The sequence below is a fragment of the Lepidochelys kempii genome, chromosome 6, assembly GCF_965140265.1.
Source record: "Lepidochelys kempii isolate rLepKem1 chromosome 6, rLepKem1.hap2, whole genome shotgun sequence".
NCBI classification, from domain to species: Eukaryota; Metazoa; Chordata; order Testudines; family Cheloniidae; genus Lepidochelys; species Lepidochelys kempii.
The window spans coordinates 698,089-723,524 of NC_133261.1; the positions used below are offsets into that span (position 1 = coordinate 698,089).

General features: G+C 67.4%; 1 protein-coding gene across 6 annotated transcripts; it reads right to left on the reverse strand.

The window, feature by feature from the left end:
• Positions 1 to 97: 97 nt before the first annotated feature.
• Positions 98 to 25,053, reverse strand: TAOK2 (TAO kinase 2). 6 transcript variants are annotated; one of them, XM_073346447.1, is made up of 20 exons: positions 24,611 to 25,049; positions 20,041 to 20,212; positions 19,665 to 19,736; positions 19,229 to 19,330; positions 17,029 to 17,074; positions 16,855 to 16,951; positions 16,201 to 16,314; positions 16,019 to 16,110; positions 15,644 to 15,737; positions 14,912 to 14,993; positions 14,626 to 14,793; positions 14,272 to 14,484; positions 13,342 to 13,470; positions 11,870 to 12,106; positions 11,630 to 11,758; positions 10,368 to 10,580; positions 9,821 to 10,060; positions 4,563 to 4,775; positions 4,050 to 4,232; positions 98 to 2,999 (listed from the first exon to the last, which is right to left on the reverse strand). In XM_073346447.1, the coding sequence occupies exons 2-20, from the start codon at positions 20,170 to 20,172 to the stop codon at positions 2,505 to 2,507; spliced, it is 3,051 nt and encodes a 1,016-aa protein (XP_073202548.1). In that variant the 5' UTR covers positions 20,173 to 20,212; positions 24,611 to 25,049; the 3' UTR covers positions 98 to 2,504. The 6 variants fall into 6 exon arrangements, with proteins under 6 accessions (XP_073202548.1, XP_073202547.1, XP_073202545.1 ...); XM_073346446.1 differs by having other exon boundaries at positions 14,626 to 14,796; XM_073346444.1 differs by lacking the exons at positions 98 to 2,999; positions 4,050 to 4,232; positions 4,563 to 4,775 and having other exon boundaries at positions 5,530 to 10,060; positions 24,611 to 25,053.
• Positions 25,054 to 25,436: the final 383 nt, after the last annotated feature.

A 25,436-nucleotide genomic window follows, 5' to 3' on the forward strand; every position in this document is an offset into this window, starting at 1 on the left:
CCCTGCTCTGACCCCCCAGCCCTCCCAGAGCCGGGAGGGAACCCGGGAGGGAACCCGGGAGTCCTGCTCCAGACCGAGAAAACCCAGCCAAGCCGCGTTTGTTTTTTAATAATATCCAACATTTTTATTAAAAGTTTCCCCTTCTCTCCGTGCGGGCAGCGCCCGCCGCCACCGGCCCCCTTGCCGTTCTTCCTCGCCCCCTGGCTTGGCAGGGTTTAAAAAGTGGTTGGGTTTGTTTCGTTTTCTTTTAATACATTCCATCAGGACACAGATTTCTCTTTTGTTTCTTATTTTCCTTCTTCTATATATAAAAAGAAAATATGAGATACACACACGCACGCGCCACCCACACGGGACGGGGGGATGAGACAGAAGAGAGCCAGAGAGCAGGGACCTGTACAAGGTAGAGTTATGGCACCAAAAGGAAAAGATTGTTAAAAAGAAGAGGACAATATATATTACACATCAGCCCCAGAGCCCTCCACCCCCAGATCCCACAGGCAAGCCACGTGGTTAGTTAGCAGAACAAAGCAATTAGTGTCCCCCCCCTCGACCCCTTGTAAAGAGCAGCCTCATTAGGGGTTGGGCAAGGTGGTTATTTAGAAAATCCATTAAGAAATGGAGGAATCAGGGTTTCCGTTGTTGTTCCATCAACGTCCTGGATGAGTGTATCTTAAATAATAATGAAAAAAAAAAAGTGCAGAAATTCACGCCAAGAGGACCCGGGCATTGGCGTTTGGGCAGGAAAATCTGTTTCAAGTTCCCTTTCCATGGTGTGAGAGGAAAAATCTGTTTCAAGTCTCCTCCCCCTAGCACACCAACCACCTTCTCCCCCAGTGCGTGGCAGGACACAATCCGGTTTGAGTTCCCTTCACGATGGCACAAGAGCAGACAAATCTGCTTTAAGCTTCCTCTTATTGCATAAAAGTGGAAAAACTCTGTGCCAAGGCTTCCCCTGTGGCATGGAGGAGAAAATCTTTCCTGTCTCCTTGACCCTCAAACCACAGAAACCGCTCAGCAAGATTCGCCACCTTGGAGGGAAAAGGGTGCTTAAAGATTGCCTCCCCCACCCCTCCTGCTTGCAGGCAAATAGTTGTTTTGTGACTCCCCCCCCCAACGGAAAATAGCTCCCAGGGAATAATTGGGTCAAGATCTCCCCCTTTAGGACAGTAAATGTTTTAAGGTTCTCACACCATGGAAAGAGGGTTTCAAGTTTCTCCATCCTGCCAGAGAAAAAAGTGGTTTCAAGTCTCCCCACCACACAGAGTGATGTATTGCAAACTCTCCCATGCCGGGAAAATAGTATGAAGATTTGCCGCCGTCCTGGGAAAATAGATTTCATGCTTCTCTCCCCACATGGGAAAAGCGGATCAACATGGGCCTTGCTCCCACTGGACAGTGTTTTCAAGGTTCTCCTTTCCGTGCTGGAGGAAGTGTCCATCCCCCCTCAGCCTGACAGAAACGCTGCATCAACACACCCCACTTCCAAGGGGAGGTGTTTCCAGGCTGCCCCATAACCACAAAAAGGTAGTGTCAAGAATCCCCTATCCCGAGGGGATAGAAAAATCAGTTTCAGGTCCCCCCATGTCACTGCAGTCCAGGAGAGGGGCAGCCCACTTGCAGTGGCAAGGTGGGGGCTGATCCGGGCAGTGCTCAGGGCAGACTCCCCTGCTATCTTTTGGAGAGATGGTCCCGGAGAAGGGGGAACATGGGAGTGGAACAGAGGAGGGGGCTGGGGAACTGACTGATTGGGGAGGGAAGCTGAGCCCCCGCCAGGCACAGCACCCCCACTGGGTACCCTGATCCCAAACCTGGGGGCTTGCTCATACTAGGTACCGCAGGGCTCCTTAGGGGGAAGAAGATACGGAAAATTACCCTGTCACCTATGGGATAGATCCCAGGAGTCCTGGCTCCCAGCCCCCCTTGCTTTAACCCACCAGCCCCCACTCCCCTCCCAGAGCTGGGGAGAGAACCCAGGAGTCCTGGCTCCCAGCCCCCAGTGACAGGAAGAGGGAAAGAAATTAGGAAAAAATGAGATTTGAAAACAAAGATCAAATGGTCCCAGGTGGGGGTGGGGGATGAGGGGCTGGGAAGGGGACCGGTGTGTTCCTGCGTGGATATGGGGGTGTCAGCGGGGTCACAGGAGTGGACATGGGCACCTTCTCTGGGACGGGCCGCAGGGCTGGGCGTGGTGTGGAATCGCTCTCCATGGGGCAGTTGGGGGCCAGCGGCACCAGGCGAGAGCTCAGGAGGCCTATCCCCATAGCCCGGTCTGTCCCAGGCATGGCCCCAGGGGTTGCAGGCGAGGCCCCGCATGCCGGCGCTGAGCAGCGGAGGTCGATGGCGGCTCGCAGGGAGCCCGGAGTTCAGTGCCCTCCCGGCGCAGGCCCCGTGGCAGGCCGGGGCCGCCTTGGGGGCCAGGAGAGCCGTGGGGCTGGCTCCGGCCTCAGCAGCAGGGTCCCTCCGCCCGGGGTCCCAGCCGGCCCCGCGCCCCGGCGGCTGGCTCAGGAGTAGGAGTAATGCGAGCCGTTGAGGATGTGCGAGGTGACGCTGGCCGAGCGGCTGATGCCCGGCTCGGCCTGGCCCCCGGAGGCCGTGCGCCGCAGAGGCTGGGGGCTGTTGCGCAGCATCACCAGGTTGGCCCGGCCCCCTGGGGCGGAGGCGGGCGAGGAGGCGGAGGGGGGTGGGTGGAGCCAGGCGGAGGGGGGCGGGGCCAGGAGTGGGGGCTGGCGCCAGGCGTGGGGGGCACCGGCGGGGTTCTGCAGGCCGTGGCTCCAGTGGGAGCCGCTGCGGGGCACGGGGCGGGAGGGCCAGGGCTGGGGGGGCGCGGTGTAGCCCTGGTTGAAGGCCTCGGCCGGGATGCCCGTCAGCGCCATGTTACTGAAGCCCAGCCGCATGCTCTCTGAGTCGAAGGCCTCGATCTCCCGGGCCTGCCGCTCCAGCAGGCTGCGGATCCGCTCCGAGCGCTCGTTCTGCAGCGCCAGCATCTCCTCCTCGATCTGCGGAGACAGGGCGTGGCAGGGCCGGGCCGGACCCCCCGGGTGTCTCCCCAGCACCCGCCCAGCCGCCTGGGTCCGTCGTGGCCTGGCCCACAGCCGGCCTGCACCGCCCACCTGGAACCCCAGAAATCCCCTCCCTCCTGTGACGGAGCGGGGAACTATACCCTAAGGGAGCTGGCTTGGACGCCTGGGGCCCACGCCCAACCTGGTCTCCGGGGGCACCGCTAGGCCGCCTAGGGGAGCCATCCCAGACACCTGGTCCCACGCCCACTCCCGTCTCCGGGGGCACCGCTGGGCCGCCCAGGGGAGCCGTCCCAGACACATGGGCCCACGCCCACTCCCGTCTCCGGGGGCACCGCTGGGCCGCCCAGGGGAGCCGTCCCAGACACCTGGTCCCACGCCCACTCCCGTCTCCGGGGGCACGGCTGGGCCACCTAGGGGAGCCGTCCCAGACACATGGGCCCACGCCCACTCCCGTCTCCGGGGGCACCGCTGGGCCCCCCAGGGGAGCCGTCCCAGACACATGGGCCCACGCCCACTCCCGTCTCCGGGGGCACCGCTGGGCCGCCTAGGGGAGCCGTCCCAGACCCCTGGGCCCAGTGCCCACTCCCGTCTCCGGGGGCACGGCTGGGCCGCCCAGGGGAGCCGTCCCAGACACCTGGGCCCAGTGCCCACTCCCGTCTCCGGGGGCACGGCTGGGCCGCCCAGGGGAGCCGTCCCGGACCCCTGGGCCCACGCCCACTCCCGTCTCCGGGGGCACCGCTGGGCCGCCTAGGGGAGCCGTCCCAGACACCTGGGCCCACGCCCACTCCCGTCTCCGGGGGCACCGCTGGGCCGCCTAGGGGAGCCGTCCCAGACCCCTGGGCCCAGTGCCCACTCCCGTCTCCGGGGGCACGGCTGGGCCGCCCAGGGGAGCCGTCCCGGACCCCTGGGCCCACGCCCACTCCCGTCTCCGGGGGCACGGCTGGGCCGCCCAGGGGAGCCGTCCCAGACACCTGGGCCCACGGTCTCTGGGGAGCTGTCCCGGACGCCTGGGTCCCGCTCCCGTACCCTCTGCTCCAGCAGGGCCCGGCGGATGGAGACGCGCTGCTCCAGCTCCTGGGCCTCCCGCTCGTGCTGCGCCTCCGTGTGGATCTTGATCTTGCTCTGGTAGGCGTTGAGCAACTCCAGCTCCTGCTGCAGCTGCATCCGCAGCACCTGGTACTCGGCCTCCTGCGTCTCGTCCAGCCGCAGCTAGGGGCGAGACGGAACGCGGCGTGGGCCGGGAGCCCTCTGCGGGGCGCGGGGGAGCCCCCTGCCCTCACTTGCCCCGTCCCCGCACCGCCGCTTTGGGACAGGAAGGGAAGGGAAAGTCTGGACCCGCTCGCGGGCGAGCGCAAGGAAGAAGCGTGAGAACTGCAGAGCAGTTATCTGGCCAGGACACTTGGGTTCACGCCGCCTCGGTAGGAACCCGCTGCGTCAGCAGCCCGTGCCGCAGGGGCCCGGGACCTTCCCCGCCAGGGGACGCCAGCTGGGCGGGGGGCCGGGGCGGGGGGCGGGCCGGGGGGCCGCCCGGCGACCTACGGCCTGCGTGGAGAGCATCTCGTTGATGCTGTGGTCGTACTGCTCCGCCAGGATGGCCAGCTTGCGGGTCTGCTCGTCCTTGAGGCGCTTGAGGATGGCCTTGTGCTCGCTCTTGGCCGTGGTCTCCAGCAGGTGGGTGCGCAGGGCCTTGTACTGCCGGGTCTGGATCTTACACGTGTCCTGGAACTGCTTCTTGATCTGCAGCTCCTTGGACTGGGGCGGGGCCGCGGGGCCGGCGGGCGGGGAGGGGGGGGGGCGGGACGGGACAGGAGGAGAGGGGGGGACGGGACGGGAGGAGAGAGACAGGAGCAAACGTTAGAGACACAGACACGCCAGGCGCAGCCCGGAGAGCGCCGCTCTCCCCCCGGGAACCCCCAGCCGTCGCCAGGGTGTTCACCCGTCAGCCCCGCCCGGGGAGCCCGGGGGAGACATGACCTTTGACCTCAGCAGGCTGGGGGGGCAGGCACAAGAAGAGGCAGCTTTGGACCCTCCCATGAGCCATTGCTCCTCCCCCTTCCCTGGATGGCGACCTTTGCCCTGCCTTGACCACAGGGGCTGGGACCCACATGTGCTGCTGTGTTCAAGGGGGCTTTGCCTATGACATGCCTGTGACCCCCACGACCCGCCCCCATAGTTCCATGAGCAGGACATATGACCTTTGTCCTGCTCGGGACCCGCAGTCTGCCCCCATCATCCCATGGTGGGGGCATGTGACCTTTGCCCTGCCTGTGACCCCCCCAGGACCAGCCCCCAATGTCCCATGGCAGGGGCATGTGACCTTTGCCCTGCCTAGACCCCCCCGCAATTTGCCCCCATTGTCCCAGGGTCAGGACATGTGACCTTTGTCCTGCCAGTGACCCCTTTGCCCTGCCTAGGAGCTGTGTGAGGGGGGCGTGCCCTGGGGGCCTGGATGAAGGGGGGGGACGGGACAGGTGCGTTTCAGCTCCCAGTAATGACCAGATGCTCGTCAGGGCGCCCTGCAAGGGGCCGTCCTTTATTGAGAGTGGAAAGGAACCAAAATAATCATGCGTCAAACCAAATTCAGAGGAAGCCAAAATGTAAAAAGGAATGCATGGCACGCACACAGGCCAGGGGATAAACAGCCCCCAACCCTGGGAGCCAGCGGATAGCCGGGGGAGGCGCGGCCGCCCAGGACACCGTGGGCCAACCCCAGGCAAAAAGCAACAGGCTGCCCCAAAAGCTGGGGAAAGCTACCCCCCTTCCCAGATCAGCTAAAAATATCCCATGGCACCAATTCCCTGGTCAAAACCAGAGAGAAATCATCCAAAAATGGAGAGCCTTGCACCAATGGTTTGCTCGCAAACTGATAAAAATCAAGTAAATCGTCAGATGTCACCCACCTGGGGCCCAGACTGGGAGAAATGTGCCCCAAATTGGTGAAATCCGATCACTTCAATGTTTGGCCAAGCCTAGTAGCATGGTCAGGGTTAGATTATGGCTCCACGTTTGGGCCAATCCTGGTCCTAGTTTTACATTGACCGGAAACTGGGCTACCAGAGCAGCAAATGAAATACAAACCCATCAATCTTGTAGAAAAATGGGCAAATACAAATCAATAACATGGACCAAACCTGGGGGAAATTAAATTAAAACATTACAATATTGGTAAAAGGCTGGAGAGAGCCAGGGAAAATACATCAACAAAACCAAGCAATAAGATGAATAGATTTTCAGCCTGGAGGGGACTCTTGTGAGCATCTCGTCTGATCTCCGTCAAGCTGCCCTGAATTAATTCCTAGTTGAACTAGAAAACAAATACAACGGACTTTTCTGAAATAGGGCCTGGGACGGCTGAAATTCGCTTTCCTCGGACATACAGGTCAGACTAGATGATCTAAAAGAAATAACCCCCCCCCACCCCGGCTTTCAACTGGAGGAATAATCACAGCTGTACTAAAAATAGGAGAAAATAACCCCCCCAGATATTAAAGTGATGGATCAAACCTTGGACAAATGAGTTTTAAAAACACAAATGCTGGTGAAATGCAACTTTCCCCAAAATGGAAGAACCTTAAAAAAAACCCAGGTTGAGCAAGCCCAGGGTAAATAGACCGAAAACACTCATAGATTTAGGCCCAAAACAGGGGGAAACAAAGAAAGTTGCTGAATTTACTGAAGGGGGGGGGGGGGGATTTCTAAATTCACTAAGGGCAAGAGAGAAATTAAATTCTAACGAGGACAAAAAACTATTTGCCTCAGAAACAGGAGTAAAGAAATAAGACTAAAGCGACTAAAGAGAGAGAAATAAAAAAAGAATCCTAAATTTCATAAACTGGAGCAAATATAAATATTCATCATTGGCTTCAAAGAGGAAGAAAACTCATCCCAGATTCGCTCCGACAAGTGCGATAAATAAAGGCGCTCCACAAAACCACCAATGAGATTTTCTAAAACTGCAGCAAATGAAATCAGCGTTACCCAAGGGCTGCCAAAAACCACGGGGGGGAGGGTTTGACGGAAAGCAAAGGGTTCACCCTCCCCCAAGCAATTGATAAGAAATTAATTTAACACAAAAGAAGATTTAGACTCTCCCATTTTTGGGAAATCTGTGATTATTTTTATTTTATTTCTCCTGTTTTCAGTCAAATAAAAAAAGAAATATCACAGATTTACCCCAAAACAAACAAAAAATAACGTGTTTGATCACTTACATAAAAAAAACGCGCACACACACACAAAATGTAAAGGCATCTGCAAATAAATACGTTCAAGTCTCCCCCGAGGGGAGCGGGGTTACAGAGATGGGGAAAACGAAGCCGTCTCCGGGGAAAGAATCACCTAGGGCCGCCCCTCGGAGCTGGGAGCGGAAACGCACCTTCCCCCGGCGCTTGCGGCCGGATGGGAGCCCCCCTCTATTTCTGAGGGGGCGGATAGTGTTTGGGGCCTGCAACTAGCGGAGAATCGAGCCCCTGCCCCAGGGGCTTGGATAGCGTTTGCGGGGGGCTGTGGCCCCCGGCTCAGAGACAGACAAACCACTGGCCCCGATAGCAGCACCCCTGGGTGAAGGGGTCACATCCCCCCCAGTCCTCCCTTCAACCACCCAACTGCTGCCCTTCCCCCAGGCCCCCCCACTGCACCCCTGCCGGCTCCTGGGGGGCAAGGGTTAGGTGATTCTTTCCTCCATAGCAGACACTGCAGCTGTGCCCTCCAGCCCTGGATCCCTACACAGAGCACCCACAGGGGGGTTCAGTCCCCTTCGACCCCCTTGGCAAAACATAACCTCAAAGATACTGGGGTCACATCCCTCATGCTGGGCCATGGGGGGGTCACGTCCCCCCCCCCAGTGAGCCATGGGAGCCACCTGCCTTTGGGGTCACATCCCCCTCCGCCGGGCCATGGGGGCGCTCTGGTAGAGGATGCCCAGAGAAGCCCAGTAGTAGGGGATGCCCTGCTGTGGATTTTGGGGAGGCTGGGGGCTCGCCCCCAGCCTGTGCTCTGGTGGGGGGGGGCTGGGGAAGGAGAACCGAGCTGCCCCACCCCCACATTCAGATGGGAGGGGCGGGATGGATCCCAGCACAGAGAGGAGGAAGAGGAGATCCTCTCTCACAGCCCCCCCCAACCGAACCAGGAAGAGGGGGCGGGGCCTGTTCACGCTGTCACAGGGCTGTGGCTCGTCCCCAGCCAACCACTGGGCGGCACAGGGGCGTGGCTGGTTCCCGAGCCAAAACCAAGTGTGTGGCGGGGGGCTGGTGGCCTCACCTCCAGGGCCGGCGGGCTGCGCGGGGGTCCCCAGGGGCGCTGCGGCGCCCCCCGCTGGAGGCAGCCCGGCCCCCCTGGGCCATGGGCCCAGCCCTCCAGCCCTGCCCGCGGCGCCCCCTGCCCGCCAGCCGGGGGATGCGGCTGGGCCGCTCCTCCCGCAGCAGCCGCAGGCCCTTGAGGCGGTGCAGGGCGGCCGGGGGCAGGCGGGCGCTCAGCTCCCGCGCCAGCCGCAGCAGGCGCTGGTTGAGGGCCCGCACGGGCTGGGCCAGCAGGGCCAGGGTGCGGCGGGGCCAGGCCGGCGGGGCGGGCAGGTGGGGGGCGGGCACGGGCAGCCGGCTGCGGAAGCCACCCTTGTTGGTCTTGGGGAAGAGACGGAAGAGGCCGCCCTCGGTGACCAGCCCCAGGCCCTGCAGGGCGCGGAAGGCGGGCAGGGGCATGCCCAGCAGGGCGCGCAGCCAGAGGCGGCGGGCGCAGTGGGGCAGCCCCCGCAGGGCCCGCCGGGCCAGCGCCATCAGCAGGTAGAGTGGCAGGAAGAGCCAGGGCGAGGCCAGCAGGTGGGAGGCCAGCAGGATGACGGGCACATAGAGCCGGCCCCGCCTGGCGCTCAGCCCCAGCACGCCCAGCGCCCCCGCCCCCTTGGCCAGGGCCAGGAAGGAGGGGCCCGAGAGCAGGAAGAGTGAGTGCAGCAGGGCGTAGGAGACGCCCAGCCCCACCAGCGCCCCCTCCAGGGCCAGCAGCACCGCCTGGGCCCCGCCACCGGAGCCCTGGGCCCACAGCGCCGCCAGCAGCAGCAGCAGGGCCGGCCCGCTGGGGTAGGCGGCCACCAGCAGCGCCAGCCCCGCGCACAGGGCATGGGGCAGCAGGGGCGCCAAGGGGGCGGGTGCCGGCCTGGCCCCCTCCTCCCGGCCGTGCCGCAGCTCTGCATAGGGGTCCTCGGGGGCCGGGCAGCCGTCGGCTGGGCCCCGCGGCCCCTCCCCCTCCTCCGGGATCAGGGGCAGCATGCCGGGGAGACGGCAGGGGGTGGACGGCTCCAGCGCCCCCAGGGCAGGGTCTAGGGATGCCTCCTGCCCGTCTGGCTCCAGAGCTTCCAGGTCTAGAAGCTCAGCCTCCTGGCCATCTGGCTTTAGAACCCCCAGGGCCACGAGGCCTGGCTCTAGAAGCCCCAGACTCTCCCGCTCTAGAACCTCGGCCTCCTCCCCATCCGGCTCCAGAGCCCCCAGGCTCTCATGCTCTAGAACCACATCACCGTCTGGCTCTCGAACCCCCAGGCTCTCAGGCTCTAGAACCCCTGCCTCCTGGCCGTCTGGCTCTAAACCCCAGTTATCCTGTCCGTCCGGCTGCGGGCCCCCCGGGCCCGGTTCTAGAGCCCAGGCCTCCTGGCCGTCCGGCTGCGGGCCCCCCGGGCCCGGTTCTAGAGCCCAGGCCTCCTGGCCGTCCGGCTGCGGGCCCCCCGGGCCCGGTTCTAGAGCCCAGGCCTCCTGGCCGTCCGGCTGCGGGCCCCCCAGGCTACACGGGCGGGGCCCCCGGGCGGCACCTACTTTGAGGCTCTTGGGCTGCTGGCGGACCTCGGCGGCGTGCTTCTGGCGCAGCTCCTGCTGGCGGCGCTTGTTGTACTCCAGCTGGTTGCTGAGCTCGGTCTGGTGCTGCAGGCGGGTGAGCTCGGTGCGGGTGCGCTGCACCGTCTGCAGCTGCCGGAACTCCAGCTCCTGCGTCGACTCGTGCTGCCGCAGCAGCATGGCGCACTCCAGGTCCTTCTGCGTCTGCTTCTTGTTCAGGTCCTGCGGGGCGGGGGCGGCGTCACGCTGGGGGGGCCGCGGGCCCCAGCCCCGCCCCCCGCCGGCCAGCGCCCTGCCCAGGCCCCACCCACCTCGCACCGCCCAGCGCCCTGCCCACTGCCTCCCCCACCCGCCAGGCCCCGCCCCCCTGGCCAGGCCCCGCCCCCTCACACAGCCCAGCGCCCCGCCCCCCTGGCCAGGCCCCGCCCCCTCACACAGCCCAGCACCCCGCCCCCACTCCAGGCCCCGCCCCTGCCCCCAGGCCCCGCCCCCTTGCACAGCCCAGCACCCAGGCCCCGCCCCCGCCCACCTCACGCAGCAGGTCCTGGTCGAGGTTGTGGCGCGCCAGCAGCATCTTGCGCTTGTGCTGGCGGCACTGCAGCTCCAGGTAGTGGCGCTGGCGGCGCAGCAGCCCGGCCTCCTCCTCGGCCTGGCAGCGCTGCAGGGTCTCCTTCTGCCGCAGCAGCCAGGCCTGGCGCTCCCGCCGCTCCCGCCGCGGCGTGCCCGGCCCCTCCTGCCGCTCCTGCGGGACGAGCCGCCTGCAGCCGCCAGCCAGCCAGCCCGGGGGGGGGAGCAGGGGCTGGGCTGGGGGGTCTGTTCCCGGCCCCGGGGGGGGAGCAGGGGCTGGCTCTGGGGGGGGGGTGTCTGTTCCCGGCCCCAGGGGGGGAGCAGGGGCTGGGCTGGGCCGTCTGTTCCCGGCCCCGGGGGGGGAGCAGGGGCTGGGCTGGGCGGTCTGTTCCCGGCCCCGGGGGGGGAGCAGGGGCTGGGCTGGGCCGTCTGTTCCCGGCCCCGGGGGGGGGGCAGGGGCTGGGCTGGGCCGTCTGTTCCCGGCCCCGGGGGGGGAGCAGGGGCTGGGCTGGGCCGTCTGTTCCCGGCCCCGGGGGGGGAGCAGGGGCTGGGCTGGGCCGTCTGTTCCCGGCCCCGGGGGGGGAGCAGGGGCTGGGCTGGGCCGTCTGTTCCCGGCCCCGGGGGGGGAGCAGGGGCTGGGCTGGGCCGTCTGTTCCCGGCCCCGGGGGGGGAGCAGGGGCTGGGCTGGGTGGTCTGTTCCCGGCCCCGGGGGGGAGCAGGGGCTGGGCTGGGTGGTCTGTTCCCGGCCCCGGGGGGGGAGCAGGGGCTGGGCTGGGGGGTCTGTTCCCGGTCCCAGGGGGGAGCAGGGGCTGGGCTGGGTGGTCTGTTCCCGGCCCCGGGGGGGGAGCAGGGGCTGGGCTGGGGGGTCTGTTCCCGGCCCCGGGGGGGGAGCAGGGGCTGGGCTGGGTGGTCTGTTCCCGGCCCCGGGGGGGGAGCAGGGGCTGGCTCTGGGGGGTCTGTTCCCGGCCCCGGGGGGGGGGGCAGGGGCTGGGCTGGGGGGTCTGTTCCCGGCCCCGGGGGGGGAGCAGGGGCTGGCTCTGGGGGAGGGTCTGTTCCCGGCCCCAGGGGGGGAGCAGGGGCTGGCTCTGGGGGAGGGTCTGTTCCCGGCCCCAGGGGGGGAGCAGGGTCTGGCTCTGTGGGGGGGTCTGTTCCCGGCTCTGGGGGGGGAGCAGGGTCTGGGCTGGAGGCCGCAGCAACCCACCCCCCGGGGCCCCCTCTCGTCACCTCCTTGAGCTGCTCCTTGCGCAGCTTGTACTGGCGTTTCTGGGACTCCAGCAGGTTGCTCAGCTCCTTCTTCTGCTGGCCCAGGATGTGCTGCTGGAACTTCTTCTCCTCGGCCAGCGCCGCCTTGGCCTGCGGGGCAGGGGGCGGGGTGAGCGGCCCCCCGCCAGCCCCCGCCGCCCCCTGGCCCCGCCCCCCGCCGGCCCCGCCCCCCGCTGGCCCCGCTCGCCCCGCCGGCCCCACCTCCTTCTCGAAGATGGCCTGGTGCTTCTTGGCCAGCTTCTCGGCCTCGGCGCTGAAGCTGCTGCGATGGGCCTCCAGCTCCTTGTCGAGCCGCAGCTGGTGCTCGTCCAGCTCCGCCCGCAGCTTGTTCTCCAGCGCCAGGAGCTGCTTCTGGTGCTGCCGCCGCATGCGCTTGTAGCCGCTCATCTGCTCCCGCAGCGCCGAGTCCTGCTCATGCTCCTGGATCTGCCGCGTCACCTGGGCGGGGGCGGAGCTCTGAGCACGCCCAGCCCCCCCGGCGGCCCCCCCGGCAGCCCCCGGCCCCTGACCCTGCCCAGCAGCCCCACCCTGACCCCAGGCCCCTGACCCCGCCCAGCCACCTCACCCGGGCCCCTGACCCCGCCCAGCAGCCCCACCCTGACCCCAGGCCCCTGACCCCGCCCAGCCGCCCCACCCTGACCCCAGGCCCCTGACCCCGCCCAGCCGCCCCACCCTGACCCCAGGCCCCTGACCCCGCCCAGCCACCTCACCCGGGCCCCTGACCCCGCCCAGCAGCCCCACCCTGACCCCGCCCAGCCGCCCCTCCCAGGCCCCTGACCCCCGCCCAGCCGCCCCACCCTGACCCCAGGCCCCTGACCCCGCCCAGCCACCTCACCCGGGCCCCTGACCCCGCCCAGCAGCCCCACCCTGACCCCACCCAGGCCCCTGACCCCAGGCCCCTGACCCCGCCCAGCAGCCCCACCCAGGCCCCTGACCCCGCCCAGCCACCTCACCCGGGCCCCTGACCCCGCCCAGCAGCCCCACCCTGACCCCACCCAGCCGCCCCTCCCAGGCCCCTGACCCCAGGCCCCTGACCCCGCCCAGCAGCCCCACCCAGGCCCCTGACCCCGCCCAGCAGCCCCACCCTGACCCCACCCAGCCACCCCTCCCAGGCCCCTGACCCCACCCAGCCGCCCCACCCAGGCCCCTGACCCCGCCCAGCCGCCCCTCCCAGGCCCCTGACCCCACCCAGCAGCCCCTCCCAGGCCCGTGACCCCACCCAGCTGCCCCACCCTGACCCCTCCCAGGCCCCTGACCCCGCCCAGCCACCCCACCCTGACCCGGGCCCCTGACCCCTGACACTGCCCAGCAACCCCACCCTGACCCCTGACCCTGCCCAGCAACCCCACCCACCCCACATCCTAACCCAGTCCTGCCCGCCCCCTGACCCCCTGACCCCCCCCTGCCTGCCCCATGACCCAGCCCATCCCCACTCCACCACACGACCCCGCCCAGCGACCTGGCCCAGCAGCCTCTGACCCCGCCCATCTCCTGGCCCCACCCAGTAACCTCACCCCAGCCCCTATCCCCAACTCTCAGCCCCCCGCCAGCCCCACCTGCTAACTGCACCCTACCTTCGTGAGGGCCCCCCGCTCCTCCCATATGGGGAGCCTGCCCACCCCACCCCCCACTCCAGCACAGCACCCCCTCTCAGCCCATTCCCCGCCCCTTACCAGCGAGGCCGTGCGGATGGTGGCAAAATGGTCCCGGTTGCGGCAGTACGCGCGGCGCCGGGCAGCCGAGGAGGAACTCTGCGGCTCCATCTCCGGCTGGTACGGGTCATCGTACAGGTTATCATGGCCCTGGCGGGCGATGGAGAGAGAGGAGATGGGACCCAGGAGTCCTGACTCTCGGCCCTCCGCTCTAACCATCAGACCCACAGAGCAGGAGCGTTCTTATTGTTTTCTCTGAATACTGTGTGTGCCTCAGTTTCCCCTGTGTGTCACTCAAGCATCTAGGGGGGAGGATGAGGGTGGGTGATGGCTGCAGCGCCCCCTGGAGGGCAGGTGTGACTGTGACTGGCTGCCTGGGACAGAGAATGGCCGACACTGTAGCCTGGCAGCCGATGGCTGGGCCCATCCTCTGCAAGGACGAGCCGGGGTGTCGGTGCCGAGGAGGTGACCTGCAGGCCCGGGAAAGAGACAAAGGACCGAGGAGGGAAACAGGCGGGCTGGGGCCAGGCAGCTGGAACGGGGCAGGCTCCTGTTTGGGACTTGGGAGGGGAGTCCAGGGCACCAGGCCTGGGATCCGTGGCTGCAAGTCCCTGATATCTGCGCTACCAAGCCCTGTCCTCCGCTGGATAACCACCCGTCTGTGTCGCACGCTGGCTGCCGAATGGGGGGCAGGGCCCCTCCGGCTGCCCCAGGGCCCATCCAGGGGGACTCGCTGCAGGGAGCTCACGGGGTGAACAGGGGGCTGGACGCTCCGAGGTCAGACCCAGGAGGCCCCTTGCCCTGGACAGCGAGTCCTGCGGGGAGTCCCCCGAGTCCTGGCTGAGCCTCATTCAAGGCAGTTCCACAGCACCGGGCCTGGGACTCCAGGACACCCCACGTCCCTCCCAGCACCGGGGTAAGCCCCAGGAGTGCGGGCTGCCCGCGTGGTACCGGCAGGCGGTGGATGACGGAGCTGTTGGAGGTGACTGTGTGCTCCCCCTCCTGCATCATGGCGATCTCCGCTCCCTCGTCCTCGTCGGAAGCGTCCGCCAGGCTGTTGACGCTGCTGCTCTGGCTGCTGGCGCTGATGGACATGCTGGGCACCGAGTGGCTGCTCTCCATGCTGTTGATGGTGCCCGTCCGGTGCATGAACTGCTCCACCTCCTGGGGGAGGGACGAAAGTCAACGCACCCTCTCTGGGGTGAGGCGGGCTGGGCACAGGGGGACCCCTAGTCCGGCGCTGGGACCCGGCCCCTCCGGGGTGGGGCACACAGGGAGCCCGGGGACAGGTAACGCCGCTCTCACCTCCTCCTCGTCGGGCGCCTCGGCGTTGGGGCCGTTCTGCGCCTCCTGGAAGAGGATTTTCTTCATCTTGCGGTACTGCAGGTTGTCCAGCTCCCGTACAGCATCCTTGGTGCGCTGGATCAGGTCCATGATCACCGTCTGGGGCCGCTCCCGCAGGAGGAACCGGTGCTGCTGGGGCACGGGGGTGGGGTCAGTGACAGACGCTGCCCCGGGGACACCAAGGACCCTTCACATGCTCCTGTCCACCCCCCCAGCTAGCCAATTTGGGAGACCGGCCGGGGCTTACCTTGAGCAGCACATCCGAGGTGGGCCGGTCTTGGGGGATTTTCTGCAGGCAGGAGTCCACGAAGTTCCGGAAATACTCGGACCTGGGGGAGCAGAAACAGATAAACCGGAGGGGGAGCAGGGCCATCCCTTGACACCAGAGAGTCAGCTGGGGCAAGATGGCTAACCCCATGGGAGGGCAATTCACCACCAGGGAGCGAACCCAGGAGTCCTGGCCCCACCCACGCACTAACCACGGGACCACACTCCCCTCCCAGAGCTGGGAGAGAACCCAGGCTCCCACCCCCCGCTCTAACCTCCAGACACCACTCCCATCCCGAGCGACCCCAGGAGTCCTGGCTCCCACCCCCCCTGCTCTAACCACTAAACCCCACTCCCATCCCGAGCAGGGAGAGACCCCAGGAGTCCTGGTGGTGGAGTGTGACCCAGGGACCCTGCCCAGGGCTGGTCTCTACCCAGCAGCAAATCCAAAGGTGTGGGGTGAGGAGCACAGCACAGACTGTGCCCCAGCAACTGCCCAGACCCCCGTGAAGCTCAGTCGGGCGAGAGGGGGTTTGTGAGGCTGGCTCTGTGCCAGCAGGCAAGCGACAGCCAGAAATAGCCCCGCGGGGGAGCCCGTTCCCAGGCGAGGCCAGCGGGCACCGAGGGGCACCCAGGTGCCTTTGGCTGGTGGCCCCGGCGGCTTGGAACGAGCTGCACCCACAGCTCGGGAGCGTGGGAATTGGGGGCTCACCAGTGGCTAGACTGCAGGCCGGGGGACTCGTTCTGGGCGATGTGGTATAAGGCACTCATTGCATTCATGTTGAAGAGGGGCGGCTTGCGCTCCGCTGCGGGGAGAGAGACGCATCAGCAGCCAGCCCCCCACCCCTGCCCCTGCCCAGCACCGCCCACCCCGCCCCTGCCCAGCACCACCCACCCCCTGCCTCTGCTGCCCCTGCCCAGCGCGGCCCGCCCAACCCGCCCCTGCCCAGCACCACCCACCCCCTGCCTCTGCTGCCCCTGCCCAGCACCGCCCCCCCGCCCCTGCCCAGCACCGACCGCCCCCTGCCCAGCGCGCCCCCCCCGCCTCTGCCCAGCACGCCCCCCCCCCCGCCTCTGCCCAGCCTACCCAGCTCAATGCAGGTGATGCCGAGTGACCAGACGTCCACCTTCCCGTCATACTGCCCCTCGTCCATGGCCAGGATCACCTCGGGGGCCATCCTGGGGCAGACAGACAAAAAGACGGAGTGAGCTCCCCGGGCCCTGGCCCCTGGCCGCCCCTGGCCCCCCCCGGCCGGCCCGGCCCCTCACCAGTACGGCGTGCCCACGAAGGAGTTGGCGGGGGCAATGATGGAGGCCGAGCCAAAGTCCCCAAGCTTCACCTGCCCCGGCTCCGTCAGCAGGATGTTCCCGGCCTTCACGTCCCTGCGGGGTCCGGAGAGAGAGAGCGCTCAGCGCCTGGACAGCCCCTCGGACGCCCCCCTTCCTGGAGAGGGCGCTCAGTGCCCAGACAGCCCCACAGACAGCCCCCCCTTCCTGGGGAGAGCCCCACGAACGGCCCCCCTTCCCGGCGAGAGCGCTCAGCGCCCGGACGGCCCCACGAACGCCCCCTCTGCCCGGGGACAGCGCTCAGCATCTGGACAGCCAGCCCCGGAGGGGGAACGGGGACAGACTGGGGGGCAGGAGGGAGCCATCCCCAGCGGTGGGAGGCGACAGGGACAGACCGGGGGTATGGGGCCAGGGGTGGGACGGGGGAGGAAGAGACGGAGACAGACGGTGGGGGGGGTGGAAGAGGTGGGGACAGACCCGGGGGGCAGGAGTGGGACGGGGAGGAAGAGGCGGGCGGGGGCGGAGGGGGAGGACGACAGCCTGGGGGACGGGGAGGCGGAGGAAGAGGTGGGCACACGCGAGGGGATGGGGGCGGGGTGAGACGGAAAGGAAGAGACGGGCGCGGGCGGGGGGTACCTGTGGATCATGTTGTGGCAGTGGAGGTAGGCCAGGCCCTGCAGCGCTCCGTGGGTGATGGCTGCGATCTCCACCTCCTGCAGCGGCTTCTTGTGCACTGGGGGCAGAGGGAGGGGTCAGAGCAGCCCCCCCAGCCCCTTTGGGGTACAGTCCCCCCCGCGGCCCCGCACTCACCCTCCAGCAGGTCTGAGGCAGAGCCCAGGCAGTACTCCATCACCAGCTGTGGGGGGACAAGAGGGGTGAGCGTGGTGGGCCTGCTATACCCAACCCACCCCTGCCACCCCCCCACACCCCACCCCACTTCCACGTGGCTCCTCACTGCACACCCCCGGCCCTGACCTCCAAACCTCTCACCCCTGCCACCCCCTCACACCCCACCCCACTTCCACGTGGCTCCTCACTGCACACCCCCGGCCCTGACCTCCAAACCTCTCACCCCTGCCACCCCCTCACACCCCACCCCACTTCCACGTGGCTCCTCACTGCACACCCCCCGCCCTGACCTCCAAACCTCCCACCCCCTCACACCCCACCCCACTTCCACGTGGCTCCTCACTGCACACCCCCCGCCCTGCCATCCAAACCTCCCACCCCTGCCACCCCCCCACACCCCACCCCACTTCCACGTGGCTCCTCACTGCACACCCCCCGCCCTGACCTCCAAACCTCCCACCCCCTCACACCCCACCCCACTTCCACGTGGCTCCTCACTGCACACCCCCCGCCCTGCCATCCAAACCTCCCACCCCTGCCACCCCCCCACACCCCACCCCACTTCCACGTGGCTCCTCACTGCACACCCCCCGCCCTGACCTCCAAACCTCCCACCCCCCACCCCACTTCCACGTGGCTCCTCACTGCACACCCCCCGCCCTGACCTCCAAACCTCCCACCCCTGCCACCCCCCCACACTCCACCCCACTTCCACGTGGCTCCTCACTGCACACCCCCCGCCCTGACCTCCAAACCTCCCACCCCTGCCACCCCCCCACACTCCACCCCACTTCCACGTGGCTCCTCACTGCACACCCCCCGCCCTGACATCCAAACCTCCCACCCCCTCACACCCCACCCCACTTCCACGTGGCTCCTCACTGCACACCCCCCGCCCTGACCTCCAAACCTCTCACCCCTGTCACGCCCTCACACCCCACCCCACTTCCACGTGGCTCCTCACTGCACACCCCCCGCCCTGACCTCCAAACCTCCCACCCCCCCACACCCCACCCCACTTATCATAGAATCATAGAATATCAGGGTTGGAAGGGACCCCAGAAGGTCATCTAGTCCAACCCCCTGCTCGAAGCAGGACCAATTCCCAGTTAAATCATCCCAGCCAGGGCTTTGTCAAGCCTGACCTTAAAAACCTCTAAGGAAGGAGATTCTACCACCTCCCTAGGTAACACATTCCAGTGTTTCACCACCCTCTTAGTGAAAAAGTTTTTCCTAATATCCAATCTAAACCTCCCCCACTGCAACTTGAGACCATTACTCCTCGTTCTGTCATCTGCTACCATTGAGAACAGTCTAGAGCCATCCTCTTTGGAACCCCCTTTCAGGTAGTTGAAAGCAGCTATCAAATCCCCCCTCATTCTTCTCTTCTGCAGGCTAAACAATCCCAGCTCCCTCAGCCTCTCCTCATAACTCATGTGTTCCAGTCCCCTAATCATTTTTGTTGCCCTTCGCTGGACTCTCTCCAATTTATCCACATCCTTCTTGAAGTGTGGGGCCCAAAACCGGACACAGTACTCCAGATGAGGCCTCACCAATGTCGAATAGAGGGGAACGATCACGTCCGTCGATCTGCTCGCTATGCCCCTACTTATACATCCCAAAATGCCGTTGGCCTTCTTGGCAACAAGGGCACACTGCTGACTCATATCCAGCTTCTCGTCCACTGTCACCCCTAGGTCCTTTTCTGCACTTCCACGTGGCTCCTCACTGCACACCCCCCGCCCTGACATCCAAACCTCCCACCCCCTCACACCCCACCCCACTTCCACGTGGCTCCTCACTGCACACCCCCCGCCCTGACCTCCAAACCTCTCACCCCTGTCACGCCCTCACACCCCACCCCACTTCCACGTGGCTCCTCACTGCACACCCCCCGCCCTGACCTCCAAACCTCCCACCCCCTCCCACCCCACTTCCACGTGGCTCCTCACTGCACACCCCCCGCCCTGACCTCCAAACCTCCCACCCCCTCCCACCCCACCCCACTTCCACGTGGCTCCTCACTGCACACCCCCCGGCCCTGCCATCCAAACCTCACACCCCCTCACACCCCACCCCACTTCCACGTGGCTCCTCACTGCACACACCCCCGCCCTGACATCCAAACCTCCCACCCCGAACACCCCCGTCCCCCACTCACCCAGGCCGTGTGTTCCCGCAGGTAGCAGCCCTTGTACTCGATGGTGTTGGGGTGTCGTAGCTTCTGCAGGAACTTCACCTCCTTAATGATGTCCTGCCATTTCTGAGACAGCCATATGCGCTTAGGGGCCAGGAGCCCGGACACCTGGCTTCTATCCCAGCTCGGGGGGGGGATGGGGGACCGGGAGCCCGGACGCCTGGCTTCTATCCCAGCTCGGGGGGGATGGGGGACCGGGAGCCCGGACGCCTGGGTTCTATCCCAGCTCAGGGGGGATGGTGGGGGGAGGGAGAGTGGGACTGGGAGCCCGGACGCCTGGCTTCTATCCCAGCTCAGACAGTAAGGTCACAATGGGGGAAGGGCTGGGAGCCAGGACTCCTGGGTTCTACCCCAGGTCTGTTAAGTCCCCTGCACCCTCCTGCAAGAGCTGGGGGCTCACCTCATTGGATTGCTTCCCACTGTACGACATCTTCTTGATGGCCACCACCTCGTTGTTGCGCATGTCGCGGGCCTGCCGGGCAGAGGGGGATCAGAGTGGGCTGGCCGGGGGAGCCCCACAGGGCAGAGACCCTCCCAGGGCCAGCCCGGGGGGAGGGGAGGAACCCCATGGGGAACAGGGGCAGGCCAGGGGGAGGAGCAGGGGCCCAAAAAAGAGGAAGGGCAGGGAAGGGGGTGGAGTCAGGAAGGGTGAGGTGGTGGGCCAGGGCCAAGGAGAGGGGCGGGGCCGGTGAAGAGGTGGGGCCAGGGAAAGGGGTATTGTTGGGGGGGGGCAGAAGGCCAGGGGAGCCCCCGGGGCAGGGCCCATAGCCACTCACGAAGTAGACGGCCCCGAAGCTGCCATGGCCGATCTCCCGCAGATCCACAAACAGCTTCTCGGGGTCGTCCTTGAAGAAGAGCTCGGCCACCTCAGGATCCTTGAGGCTGCCGGCCCGGGCGTTGGACGGCATGGCCGTGGTGGGGGGGCTGCTCTGGCGCCCCGCTCACCTCCTGCAAGGGATACGCCACACGTCAGCCCGCACAGGGGCCCAGGCGGCCTGGTCCTGAGCCCCCCGCTCTGAGGCACCCAGGCCCCACTCCCCACCCAGAGCCGGGAGAGAACCCAGGAGTCCTGGCTCCTAGCCCCCCCCCACCATCTCGCCCCACTCCAGACAGATTCAGCAGCTGCCTGGCAGGTTTGGGCTGTCAGGTGGGGGCGGGGGTGATGGTGGTGCTGCTTGTTTCCCAGAGTCCTTTGCAGACAGGCAGAGGATCTGAGGGTGGGGGGAGATGGGGACTCCTGGGTGCGCCATATGAAGGGGATCCTTTAACCCTTTCCTCTCCCCAGTCATCTTCCTAGCCCCCCAACCTGCCAGGTATTGCTGAGCCCTCCTTGCGCCCCACATGGGGTCCCTGATCCTGCTGTGTGACGGGCCGGGGACTGAGGGGATGGGCACAGAACTGATGGGGGGGCTCAGAGCTGGAGTCACACAGGTCAGGAGGGGGGTCACACCCAACCCTCTGGAAAAAGATGGTAGGTCAGCTCACGAAATGGGCTGTGGGGTCTGTGTCCTCCGGGGGCGCTGGCTCTGATCCGAACCCAGGGCGGGGACAGGCTGGCTCAGGGGGGCAGGGAATGGGACATGGGGCCTGTCCTCTGTGGGGGCCGGGCTGAGCGGCTCCTCCTGTAGCTGTGGCTGAAAGCAGGCAGGAGGCACAGGGGAAATCCTGCCATTGTTCCCTGCTTCCCCGCAGCGCTCAGCACCGGGAGGGGGCCTCCTCACCTTCAGCATGGCCCTTCCCAGACCCTCTGGGAGCCTGGATGCCTGGGTTCTCCCCACAGCTCAGGACGGGGAGCAAAGTCTGGTGACAGGGAGGGGGGGGCTGGGAGCCAGAACTCCTGGGTTCTATCCCTGGCTCTAGAACAGAATCACAGTTAAGCCTAAGAAGCTCCTTTTCCCAACTTCCCCAGAGGAAAAAGGCCCCGTGTCCCACCCCCCCCACCCCCTTCCTCTGGGGTAGGGGAACGGCTCCAGGTCCTAGCTCCTGGACCAACTCAGAGCCCAGCCCAATCCCGACCCAGCACCAGGACAAGCTGGCACCATGGGGCACAGAGAGGGCGGAGGGGCAGACCCTCGCCATAGCAGGTGAAGGCACAAAGAGCCCACCTCGGCCTGGGATCCCCTGTGCTGGGCCAGCCCAATCCTTCCCCCCGCCCCGTAGCCCCACTGCTCATGACGGGCCAGCCCATCCTCCCAGCCCGACCCTGCCCCCCCCATAGCCCCACTGCCCCGTGCTGGGCCAGACGATACCCCCAGCCCCCCCCCAGAGCCCCACTGCCCCGTGCTGGGCCAGACGATCCCCCAGCCCAACCCCCATATCCCCACTGCCCCGTGCTGGACCAGACTATCCCCCCAGCCCCCCCGCCAGAGCCCCACTGCCCCGTGCTGGGCCAGACGATCCCCCCAGCCCCCCCATATCCCCACTGCCCCGTGCTGGACCAGACTATCCCCCCAACCCCCCCCAGAGCCCCACTGCCCCGTGCTGGACCAGACTATCCCCCCCCATATCCCCACTGCCCCGTGCTGGGCCAGACGATCCCCCAGCCCAACCCCCATATCCCACTGCCCCGTGCTGGGCAGACTATCCCCCAACCCCCCCATATCCCCACTGCCCCGTGCTGGGCCAGACGATCCCCCCAGCCCAACCCCCATATCCCCACTGCCCCGTGCTGGGCCAGACTATCCCCCAACACCCCCCATATCCCCACTGCCCCGTGCTGGGCCAGGCGATCCCCCCAGCCCCCCCCATATCCCCACTGCCCCGTGCTGGGCCAGACGATCCCCCCAGCCCCCCCCCAGAGCCCCACTGCCCCGTGCTGGGCCAGACGATCCCCCCAGCCCCCCCCAGAGCCCCACTGCCCCGTGCTGGACCAGACTATCCCCCCAACGCCCCCCATATCCCCACTGCCCGTGCTGGACCAGACTATCCCCCAGCCCCCCCCCAGAGCCCCACTGCCCGTGCTGGACCAGACGATCCCCCCAGCCCCCCCCATATCCCCACTGCCCCGTGCTGGGCCAGCCCCCTGCCCCCCCATATCCCCACTGCCCCGTGCTGGACCAGACTATCCCCCCCAGCCCCCCCCCAGAGCCCCACTGCCCCGTGCTGGACCAGATGATCCCCCCAGCCCCCCCCATATCCCCACTGCCCGTGCTGGGCCAGACGATCCCCCCAGCCCCCCCCCCCAGAGCCCCACTGCCCCGTGCTGGCCAGACTATCCCCCCAACCCCCCCCATATCCCCACTGCCCCGTGCTGGGCCAGACTATCCCCCCAACCCCCCCCATATCCCCACTGCCCCGTGCTGGGCCAGACGATCCCCCCAGCCCCCCCCATATCCCCACTGCCCCGTGCTGGGCCAGACGATCCCCCCAGCCCCCCCATATCCCCACTGCCCGTGCTGGGCCAGACTATCCCCCCAACCCCCCCATATCCCCACTGCCCCGTGCTGGGCCAGACGATCCCCCCAGCCCCCCCCAGAGCCCCACTGCCCCGTGCTGGGCCAGACTATCCCCCCATATCCCCACTGCCCCGCGCTGGGCCAGACGATCCCCCCAACCCCCCCCATATCCCCACTGCCCCGCGCTGGGCCAGACGATCCCCCCAACCCCCCCCATATCCCCACTGCCCCGTGCTGGGCCAGACGATCCCCCCAGCCCCCCCCATATCCCCACTGCCCCGTGCTGGGCCAGACGATCCCCCAGCCCCCCCATATCCCCACTGCCCCGTGCTGGGCCAGACTATCCCCCAACCCCCCCCATATCCCCACTGCCCGTGCTGGGCCAGACGATCCCCCCAACCCCCCCCATAGCCCCACTGCCCCGTGCTGGCCAGACGATCCCCCCAGCCCCCCCCCAGAGCCCCACTGCCCCGTGCTGGGCCAGACGATCCCCCCAGCCCCCCCCATATCCCCACTGCCCCGTGCTGGACCAGACTATCCCCCAGCCCCCCCCCAGAGCCCCACTGCCCCGTGCTGGGCCAGACGATCCCCCCAGCCCCCCCCATATCCCCACTGCCCCGTGCTGGACCAGACTATCCCCCCAGCCCCCCCCAGAGCCCCACTGCCCGTGCTGGACCAGACGATCCCCCAGCCCCCCCCATATCCCCACTGCCCCGTGCTGGGCCAGCCCCCTGCCCCCCCCATATCCCCACTGCCCCGTGCTGGACCAGACGATCCCCCCAGCCCCCCCCATATCCTCACTGCCCCGTGCTGGGCCAGACGATCCCCCAACCCCCCCCATATCCCCACTGCCCCGTGCTGGGCCAGACTATCCCCCCAACCCCCCCCATATCCCACTGCCCCGTGCTGGGCCAGACGATCCCCCCAGCCCCCCCCATATCCTCACTGCCCCGTGCTGGGCCAGACGATCCCCCAGCCCCCCCATATCCCCACTGCCCCGCGCTGGGCCAGACGATCCCCCCAGCCCCCCCCATATCCCCACTGCCCCGTGCTGGGCCAGACGATCCCCCAACCCCCCCCCATATCCCCACTGCCCCGCGCTGGGCCAGACGATCCCCCCAACCCCCCCCATATCCCCACTGCCCCGCGCTGGGCCAGACGATCCCCCCAACCCCCCCCATATCCCCACTGCCCCGTGCTGGGCCAGACGATCCCCCCAGCCCCCCCCATATCCCCACTGCCCCGCGCTGGGCCAGACGATCCCCCCAGCCCCCCCCATATCCTCACTGCCCCGTGCTGGGCCAGACGATCCCCCCAGCCCCCCCATATCCCCACTGCCCCGCGCTGGGCCAGACGATCCCCCCAGCCCCCCCCATATCCCCACTGCCCCGTGCTGGGCCAGACGATCCCCCAACCCCCCCCCATATCCCCACTGCCCCGCGCTGGGCCAGACGATCCCCCCAACCCCCCCCATATCCCCACTGCCCCGCGCTGGGCCAGACGATCCCCCCAACCCCCCCCATATCCCCACTGCCCCGCGCTGGGCCAGACGATCCCCCCAGCCCCCCCCCAGAGCCCCACTGCCCCGCGCTGGGCCAGACGATCCCCCCAGCCCCCCCCATATCCCCACTGCCCCGCGCTGGGCCAGACGATCCCCCCTGCCCCCCCCATATCCCCACTGCCCCGCGCTGGGCCAGACGATCCCCCCAGCCCCCCCCATATCCCCACTGCCCCGTGCTGGGCCAGACGATCCCCCCTGCCCCCCCATATCCCCACTGCCCCGCGCTGGGCCAGCCCCCTGCCCCTGGCATCCTCCTGTGTCCTCAGAGGAGCAGCCTGCAGCTCCCCCCCGGCCCCTCAGCCTCCGACCTGGCCCTTTCCCCGCATGGCCCCGACCCAAGCCCCCCGTGAGCGCCCGCCCCGGCCGCCGCGCCCCGCGCCCGTCTCTCACCAGCGGCTGGCGGCGGCTCCAGCTCCGGGGCCCGGGGCGGGGGCAGCAGCCCCAGCGGCCTCCTCCGGCCCCGCGCGGGGGGGCCCTGGGGGTCTGCACCCGGCTCCCCCCGCGGCCGCTGTCCGGGGGGGCGGGACTCCGCACGCGCTCCTCAGCCCCCTGCCCCCTGCGGGGGGGCGGCTCGAGGGGGCGGGGGTCGGAGGGGCGGGCGCCGTGTGGGGGCGGGGAGTCCTTCTGGAGGGCGAAGGGGGCCGGGGGGGCGCTGGCGGGGGGGCGCTGTGCAGGCGGGGGGCCCGCGGCGGGGGCGGCTCTCCAGGGGCCCTGTGGGGCTCCGGGGGTGGGGGGCCTGGCGCGGTCCGGCCCCCCTCCCCGCTCTCTCCGCCGCGCCCCTCCTCCCGCCCGCTCGCGGCTTCTCCCCAAATCCAAGATGGCGCCCAAGGCAGAGCCAAACCGGAACCAGGGCCGGGGGCCGCGGCGCGCATGCGCGCTGGCAGGGGCTCCCTTGGGACGCCACGGGAGTCAGCCTGGGAGCGCGCAGAAGGTCAAGGGGCGCATGCGCCAAGCTGTCACGGCGGGGACGAGCGCGTGCCGGGTAGTTGGAGGACGGACGCACGCGTAATACGGCGTTAATCGGAGAAAAGTGTGGCGCATGCGCAGAGAAAAAGACACCATGGGGGAGAGGGCTGAAAGGGCGCAGGGCGCATGCGCAGAAGGAGGCGCCGCAGGAGGCTGCGCTAGTTACCGGGGGAACGAGGTTCTGATTGCACAGTCCGACAGAACGCGGTGCCAATTGGCCGCGACCCCCACCCTCTTATCCCGCCCATCT